General features: G+C 44.5%; 1 protein-coding gene and 1 pseudogene across 1 annotated transcript; both read right to left on the reverse strand.

Moving 5' to 3' along the window:
* Positions 1 to 923: 923 nt before the first annotated feature.
* On the reverse strand, positions 924 to 4,282 carry LOC139830758 (uncharacterized; annotated as a pseudogene).
* A 1,253-nt stretch (positions 4,283 to 5,535) lies between these two features.
* Positions 5,536 to 6,192, reverse strand: LOC127321831 (acyl-[acyl-carrier-protein] desaturase 7, chloroplastic-like). The gene has a single exon (XM_051350799.1). It carries the CDS (start codon positions 6,190 to 6,192, stop codon positions 5,536 to 5,538), a length of 657 nt encoding a protein of 218 aa, XP_051206759.1.
* Between the last annotated feature and the right edge of the window lie 3,608 nt (positions 6,193 to 9,800).

Consider the following 9,800-nt stretch of genomic DNA (forward strand, 5'->3'; position numbering starts at 1 on the left):
GATAATATAGCTTGTTAGTTTTCCCATTTGTAGCCCTCCAAATGAAGTTTAAAACAAGGGCTTAAAATACTTCCAAAACTATTAGTTTTGAGAATTTTGGGGAGATAATGTTTTATAGATTCCCATAGTTTCATAAATGCTTTATTTTGGAAACATTTATCGTTTGCACAAAAACAAACTTTGTAGGCCTGTTGCTAAATCAAAACTTCAAATAGGAGTTTGGTCAAAATAGTGGTGAAAATAGTTTTGCTATTTTCTTGTCAAGACACGAGCACAATTAGGAAATATTGATTGTGTTATTTCAAATAAAACAAATACAAGCATATTTCAATCAAAACATTTTTTTGACTTCATAATTTTGGCTAATTAATAAATTAAGAATTCATACTTCGAATAATTCGAGGTATGACTCTAAGTTGGCCGACCAGACTTTAATGAAATTGGAGGATACATCTCACGCAATGCTGCCACAAATCGACTACATCGCACAACTGGCCGTAGCGGTGAGGCAAATATGGCATATCTCCAACTATTGGGACCGAACCCGCTTCGAGAACCCTAGATGTTCCAACCATTATTTTAAAAAAAATATATGTGTACTGCTCAAGCGACAACCTTTGCTAGAATCAAGAACTAAGAGGCATGGATTAACGACCCAATGGGCCACAACCGGAAGGAAGCATAGGGGACCAACTCCACTCACCGGAGGCAAAATCTCTATCTAGGGCACATCGGGTTAAGTCATTTGTTTGTTCATCCATGTGAGCCTAGCCCCACAGGCCACACCCGACGCGCTCGAGCACATTTCAGATTTTTGGGAAAATAATACTACTACTTCACAAAATAATTTATCAACCTTTTAGAAGCAGAATATACATGACCATTATTCATCTTGGAAGTATATTACTAGCAAACGAGATGCTGAGTGCACAACTACATACTTCCGGTACAAATCAAACAGTGTACCACTTAAGCAACATAGGTAAAAATCACTTATTAGGCCACCATGAGCCTGGCTGGGATTGTCTTGGAAGAACTGACTCGGTAATATACGTGCGCCTATTTCAGGCCACGCAGAGTCTTGCCCGGATATGTGTGACAAGTCATATAGAATCATACATCAGTCATCAAATCCAGGGCCAGCTTCGCTTCCCGCATGAGAAAATACAACCTGCATGCAACACGAAACCGCTGTCAGCACATGGAGTAATAAATATCAAGATGGAGTTATATTGGATTGCATATATGCACATATACACAAACATAAAAAGTACACACCTGGCAATCTCCAAGTGTTTGCGTCTTGAAACCAGCTGCACAGTATAGGAAGTAGTACTCCCATGTGCGGATGAACTTGTCATCAAAGCCCAGTGCCGAAATTTCACTACGAAGAGAGAGTGAGAGGAAATCAGGAGTAATACTGTTATATACTACATATAACATACTCCATCCGTTTCTGAAAAGGAAGTACTATATATATTGTTCAAATGTCTGTAAAATTTGGCCGACTTTTATAGAAAACATAACCAACAACTATAATACTTCACGACTTGCCTAATGACACTGGTTTAGCATAGTACTGTTCATAATTTTTTATATAAGCTAGGTCAAACTTCGCACTGTTTGAGTTTAGACAAAATTTATAAGTCCTCTTTTTACGGCACGGGAGGATGTACCCAACTACAGATGTACTAGATGCTTAGTGGTACTTACTCTTTGTTGGCCATTAAGTTGTTCCTCCAGCTTCTGAGAGTTCGGTAATAATGGTTCCCATTAATATCCTCGAGGTTCTCTATGCTATACAGCAATGTGTATCATCTAGATCAGGGAGGGCTTAATCAAGAGATTTATCAAATTAAACATCGACCGATCGTGCTAAACTGTACCAGAGCCCAGATGAAGCGGAAATAGACTTTATACGGGACAAAGAAGGAAGTGACCCCCCAGGGAAGATATATTCTTTTATGAAGCCTGGGCTTCTAATATATTCCTCGTAGAGTTCGCCGGGCATTGTGATGGCCTGAATGGACAATATGCGTACATATGTATATAGAAATGAAAGTTAGTTGCCGATTGCACAAACTTATTGTCTTTTGGCAATAAGACCAGCAACTCTCTCACATGGGCATGCATTCTCATTTAATTAAGTTCCCCGAATAGAAAGGAATAGGCGTGTAACTGAAATAAGGCACATATAACTATATTTTCTACTCCTCCGTCTCTAAATAGGTGGCATACGTATATAGCTAGTCAAAAAATCGCTTATTAAGTCTGACCAAGTATATGTATAAATACATGAGGATTTACAAAACATATCAATATCAATTGATCAATGATATATAAGATATAGTATATAATTTTTTCATAATATATTTTCTCAGTATAATAGTTGTTGATATTCTATTCTATGTATCTGATCGAACTTACAAGTTTAGGCAAATAGAACTGTCAAATAATGATGATTAGCTTCTTTCAAAAAAAAAATAATGATGATTAGCACTGAACCTGGAGGACAAATATGCCGTCTTCAGTTAAGTGAGACTTGCAGCAGGTAAAAAATGCATCCATGTATTCATGGCCAACATGTTCGATCATCTCGCTGATTTACAGAAGATGGACAAACAATTGTTACCACACGAACGAGAGACATATGTATACAAGATCATATAAGTACTACATATACCAGCTTATGATCCTGTCATATTTGCGAGCTGGTATTTTACGGTAGTCGCACAGCAGGAAAGTTACGTGATCCTGAAAATTAGTGAAGAGACAGTGGAGTTGTCAGGTAATATTTCACTGTGCCAGCGTAAGTAGGTCACACAAGCAGTAGCAGATAACTAACCTCTAATCCAGCTTCTTTCACTTTCCTCTGGGCGTATTTAAGCTGTTCCTCCGACAAAGTTATTCCAGTGTATTTGCAGCCAGTTTGCTTGACCAACTGTATCGCTAAGCTTCCCAGCCGCTTCCGATGTCAAGAACTTGATGATCCCTTTGGACTTTAGCCTTTGGTTATATGCATAATCTAATTAGTATTACTGATCTAGATGATTTCCTAACATTATATCTGGAGGAAGTACGATTATTACCTTGTCAATTAGAAGGCTCAGTTTATGTAGCTGGGCTGCTTCTAAGCTTTCGTCCTCTTTCTACGAAGTCAACCTCAGTACCCATGTATTTGTATTTTACTTATTTATGCAAGGTGCAGAACAATAATAACCACAGAATTGACAAACCTTGAAAATTCCACAGGAGTACGTCATCGATTTGTCCAGAAAAAGCGAGAAGAAATCGTTACTCTGCACGAACATATATGTGAAGCAAATAATTAATTAGCTGGCTGAAGCACGGGGTTCTTTTTCGATAAAGGCTAATTTATTAATATTAAGATGATATTAAGCACCTAGTTATATTAAGTGTAATGACTAGACAAAAAGGAAGACACATATGCAGATACTAACCAGATCATAGTGCTGTGAGATGTTTCGACGAGTTTGTGTTACGGAGTTGTTCCTCGAGAGGTGGCGCAAGAAATATTTTGCAGATGACACCCCAGCTGTTAGAATCATGGGTGTCCACCAGCCTCTTTTGCTGACAATGCTGCTACTGCTCTTGTCTCTGTTGGCAATGAAAATCTGCAGAGAAGTGAAACATGGGTATAATCTGAGAGAAGAAGAAATAGACAAAGCTGGACAATGAAATAATTTTACCAGGAAAAGATTTAGAAGGCCTTCTTTCTCATCGAGAAAAGAGCACCAGCCGTTGATGTAGGCGTCTGCCAAACCAAGGTCAGATTCCGTTGCGATCTGAAATATGCCAAAGCAATTAAGCGAAATGACTAGACACATTTCATCCAAATGAGAGATGATTGTATCGAGCATTTGGAGCAAGGAATGAGGCATGCACGCAACATGAATCCTAAATATGTAGCTATCTAGCTAGGCACATACCTTCCAGTAGAACACGGGGTCATGAACTCGCAGAGCCGATTTTACTTGGCATTCGTCACTGGAATCGCCGAAGCTCAACGTGCTGCCTCCATCTTCGAGCAATCTGCGAGACAAATATGCGAAGGTGAGAAATGGGAAATCATCATGCATGGTTAGATGTTGGCATAGCGCGCACGATGCAAAGAAAGAACTTACGTCAAGCTGCCGATGGATACGAATCGGTTGAGAAATCTTGCTACCAGGCAGCGCGCCACAGCCTCGGTCCATGATGGAACCATCTGCTTGATTTGTGTTCTTGGCCAGCACTACGATTCTCGTAACTTGGAGCAGTCGATTTGATGCATGTGCTGCTACAACATATTATATACTGATCGATTTTTTCCCTCTATTATCGTCTAGCATGTTCACAGTGATGATGTTTTCCGTGAGAACCCCTAAAAAAATGGTATCCGCGCCAGGGAAGCCACACAACTTGCATGCACTGCTTCCACGTAATATCCTCCACAGTGCACACGATCTGATCTGATATGATCTGATTGTTGGCTGGCCAGAGAGTCCACGCTCAACTGTAGACCGTGTTTGCGGGCACGCCTCACGTGTATCCGCAATCACACGAACATGATAGACTCTTCGTTTTCAAAGCTAAACAACAAAATATGTGCTGGGCCACTTCACCAAGCCATGGACAGTAAACTATCAATTTCCATCCCAGATGAGTCAAACCAAATTGTTGGTTTGTTTATGCATCGGTGCTCTATTATGTGCAGAACCGATTCAATGGACGTTTCGGTTCGCTTTTGACACACATAGTGCATGATTTTAAAGCACTGTGCAATCGTATCTCATGCATCAAAACGGCCAGGGTCGGGCCTGATAAAACCCCAGCTAGCTATATGGTGGTTTATCTCGTGTTGTATCAACAACTGGAGCATGGATAAATGTAGGCTGAACAGAGCTACATGTATATCTTTATATTTAAACTTTGAAAATATATTTATAAGATTTAGAAAATAATATTTTTTTTAGATGTAGTCAGTAATATATCCTACAAGCGTGCAAAATGTTAATGTGAATTTTTGTATAAGCTAGGCTACATAAAATGAGAAAATCTGAAAAAAATGAAGTTTTAAAACATGCACTATTCACTATACTCATACCCACACTTGTCATTTTTGTGTAGCCTATAATACATAGTGGTTTCTATTGAAATTTTACACGTTTGTACTATACATCATTGGCTACAGCCAGAAAAAATTGGAACTTCGAAATATAATTTTAAAAAATAAAGGCCTACTTGTAGCTCTCCCTCCATTTGGAGTTTCCATCAACAAGTGTGCTCTCTTATAAGAGCATCTCTAGCAGATCCCCATCCGACCCCCATCCGCATAATAACCGCCGATTTCCAGTTCGGAGGCGAAAAAATGGACCGTTCAGATCCCACATCGGACCCCCATTTCCAACAAAAATTCCAGGCCGCCCCGATTCGAGTCGCGCAAACCTCAAATAACCAGTTTCGCGAGCCCTTCCGAGAGCGAACCCCATCCCAACTCCCGTGTTGGCGCCAAGGAAATTTCAGCCCGTACGCCTAGAAGGCGACGTCGACGAACCCGTGGTAGGAGGACGCCGGAGCGTGCATGGCCATGCCGGAGGCGATGAGGCGGTGCACGGTGCGCTCCACCTGCCGCATGTCGAGGCGGCCGGAGAGCGACATGTATCGGCTCAGCACGTCGCCGTGGCGGTTCTCCTCGGCGGACCAGCCGCGGATCCACCGCGCCCAGGCGGTACCGTCGGCGCCCGTGGCGTCGCGGGTGGCCTCGAAGCGGTTCGACATGCTCTGGTACGTGGGGAGCGCCTCCTCGGTGACCATGTTGCCCACCAGGCACACCAGCTGCGCGTCAGGCACGCCCTCCGCTCTTGCGCGGAGATCGAGGCACGCCTGGTGGAAGCCATCCGCGCCCAACGCCGCCGCGTCCGGGAGCAGGTCCGACGGCTGCCACGCCTCGTCCGCCGGCTTCAGCAGCGGCAGCATGTGCGCCTCGGCCCACGGCTCCAGATGCGCGAGCACCTCGAACCTCATCCATTCCTCCTCCTCCTCCTCCTCCCGCCGCCCGGCCACCATTGATCTACTATTCACCGCGCTCCGACACCTCCTGGTGCTCATCGCAGCTGCTGGTGCCTTGCTGCAGTAGTTGCGGCTGCTTGCTGGTTTGCATGACGACGGGCATCCGAACCTAGCTAACATCGTTGCTGCTTCTGCTGCCGTGTTTGTACCAGATCAGATGAAGCAAATCGATCTACGCAGCGTCACATATGTATAGACGATTAAACGTACATAGCCGAGCGTGGTTGGCAACTACAGTATTCATTGCACTACATGTCACATGTGCTACTTAATATGTCCATATTTCCAACGCACAAACCTGACTTTTCAAACACATATGTCAGTGGATTGTGTAGAACTGCCAACTACTATGTATGGACACATTTTCATGAGAAATTTGGAACTCGTGTTTTCATGAAAAAGTAGTACTATCTCTATCTATAAAATGATGTCATAAATTTATCTAAATTTAGATGTAGACACTCTTTAGATTAGTCATAGTGGAAAGTAACATAGAGTAGTAACATACTCTATGTTACCACCTTTATAGAGTGATGTTTTGGCTCCTGGGTGCATATGCTCCCTTTAGTTTGAACTGCGACTTTAATACATTTTGAAATGTCAAAAAATTTCAAAAAAAAAATTTATGTGTACATCTTCACATGCTAAGTGCGATCAAAATATTTCCATGAAAAATCAACTTGTAGTTTGAGCTGTGTAAAAAAGACAAAATTTAGTGCTGAAAATCAGGCTTTTTGTGAGACTTATTTTGTCTTTTATTGATCGATCACAAAAAATATCGTTTTTTTGCGAAACTGCACGAACGCACATAGACTGTCGAGATGTACGTGCGAATTTTTTTTAATTTTTTTTAACAATTAAAAATATGTTTTTTGGGTGGAGGGAGCATATGCACCCAAGAGCCGAATTGAATTTCCGAACCTTTATAGTGTAGTAACATCCAAGTGGTATACTTCCCACTAACTAGCTATGTTACTATATAATGCATACATCCAACAGAAATTCAATTCGGCTCCCGTCCAAGTAGTATCATAGAGCAGCAGCCAGCCGATGTGGTCGGCGGCATGCTAGGGGTGCGGGTGGCGAGGTGGCGCCGGCGCAGGTGACTTGCCGGCGAGGGCGATGACGGCCGGTGGAGGGGGTCGCGCGAGAGAGGGAAGACGGCGAGGAAGAGATCTCGGGAGCAGGGAAGGAGGAGCCGGTGGTTGGGGAGAGCGGCCGGCGGCGGACGCGGTTGGGTAGCCGGGATGTTGGGCGGGCAGGGTTATGGCTCTGGCAGTGAATGGGTGACTCCAGGCCATGACGTCGGGAGGGGTGAAGGAAGGGATGCTGGGCGGTGGTCTGCGGCCGGAGGGTTGGCCGGATCGAGCTGGCCAGGATCTGCCGGAGACGGTGGGGGTGGAAAGGGGATCGACGGTGTGGGTGGGAGGTGAAAGAAACGAGGAAGTGGGCGGCCTAATTTAGCAGATACTATTTCGGACTCGAAAATATCTGTCTTGCAGCGCGGCAAACCAAATCCAAACTAGTAGATTGTACCGAATGAGACGGAGGACGATGCCCTACAACACCCGCCGACGCCTCCACCTCCGCCGTTCAACCCGTGGGCTCCTCGACTTTCACCACCGGCGGCACCGTCGTATGTTCCGCCGATTGCCAACTGGCCGTGGTAGAATACCAGAATTCGTCGTGCTCGACGACGACGACGAGGAGTAGGCTAGGGTAGCAGGCGGTACATGTGCCTTTTAGTATTTATATATTTTTATTTTCCTTTATCCAATATGTAAATTATGTTTATGTTTGAAAGAATGCATAACCCAAAAAAATTGCGCCGTGCAGCTGGGGGCACCCAGCGCAAACAGACGCGCGGTCGATTTTGACCATTTTGACCGACGCAAACGGACGCGCCCGCGGCCATTTTAGACGTTCGAAATGCGTCTGGCCATTAGAGATGCCCTAAGCCAACATTACGCGCCCTGTTCATTCCTCACCTTGTTGCGTCTAAACAAATCTTAAGTGACGTAAATGTTGCTACGCCGCTTTACGTATAAAGTAAAGTTGAATTTAAAAGAGTTTGACTCGAAGCTAAAGGTATAATTACCCATGGATGGAGGGAGTTTGACTCAAATTTTGTTGACTTTAATAACTAAACTTAAAACGCGATCTAGTTTTTTTTTTTTTTTGAGATCAAACGCGATCTCCTTGTGAGAGCACGGATGTGATCAGTGCTAGCTTTTGGACTTCTCCGACTTTTATTAATCTTACGCGTGCGTGCGTGTGCATGCGCAAAACACAAGGAGAAAGTTAGAGAGTCGTCCCTTGATAAACACGTACAGTACATGCAGCGGGGGTCTCCAATTTTTCCCGTCGCCTCGCTAAATGCGCGGCATCCTCGATTCACTCTCCATCTAATGACACACTACGGAGAGCCGTCTCCCCGGATCTCCTTTCTTCCTCCATCGCCCGCGTTGGCCGCCATTCGCATGATTCGTGTGGTCGAATGCCATCCTTGTTCTAGCTAGTGGTCGAATGCCATGCATGATTCGTGTGGAGTGAATCTCATCTTGATGCATGTTGTCCTCTAGCTACTAGTAGTAGCTACTCCCCCTTTCCAGGAATAAGTGTACTTCTATCTTTCTTCTAAATTAATCTTATTTGTATTTGATCAACTTTATAGAAATAAGTACCGACATATACGATGTCAGATTGGTAGATTACGAAACTAAATTTGAAAATAGATCTAGTGACATGAGGTTAGTGACGTAAATGTTGTAAAGTAAAGTTAGGGTTTTTTTTAACAAGGAGAGCCCCGAAGGGCCTGAAAGCTTATATTAAAACACAAAGAGTGGAGGTGTACAATATTACACAAGACCCCAAAAGATTGAGAAAATAATACATAGGTCCCCGATTTATGTGGAGGAGACCTCTCTGGAAGATCTGAGAAGCAATCAAGTCCCTCCCTATCTCCTCTGCCGACCCAGAGGTCAGCTGCACCGTCGCCGAGCACCGCCGCGGGGACGGAACCACTTGCTTCAATGCCGGCGTTAGGCGCGGCCGCCGACCTAAAAGAAGGCCTCCGATGGAGGTTGAAATGACGCCGGAGCTCACAGGATTTAACAGACTACATGCAGCAGTCGAGATGAAGCTCGCCGAAGTTGCTTCCAAGCTTCGGAAATCCTGCACAGGAATTCTCAATAGCTCCGTTGATGTCGAGTAGCCCGCCTTCTAGCACAACACTCCTGCCACGGGTGGGAGAAGGCGGGCGAAGAAGTTCGGAGAAGCCAGGATTCGGCACAAATTGGCCGCAGAAGCCAACGACGTCGCCACCGTCTTCATCTTCCTCCTCGCTGCCAGGTCGATGTCGAGGACACCGAGGATGCAGCTCGCGCCCAGAGGTGCTTATTACCGAGGGCCTCGGCAGGAGGAGCATGCGATTTCCACCCCCACCCGAGGGGCATAATTGACATCGCCGGTGCCGCACCTAGTCACCGGGAGGAAGAGGCCCTGCTCCTCTCTCGAATCACAACCGCCCGAAATCATCCTTCCCCACCCCTCACCACCTCGGCCGGGCGGCGAGAGAAGGACGGAAAGAGTGAAGGGGTGTAAAACAGAGAAAGGGAGCAAACCTTGGGCTTGTTGATATGAAAATATAGTTTAGGTCGATTCTACTAGTACTATATAAATTATATATTGTAGATGTCAACTTTTTTTTCTTTCTAAATATCCAATCA

This window comes from Lolium perenne, chromosome 4 (assembly GCF_019359855.2).
Source record: "Lolium perenne isolate Kyuss_39 chromosome 4, Kyuss_2.0, whole genome shotgun sequence".
NCBI lineage: Eukaryota > Viridiplantae > Streptophyta > Magnoliopsida > Poales > Poaceae > Lolium > Lolium perenne.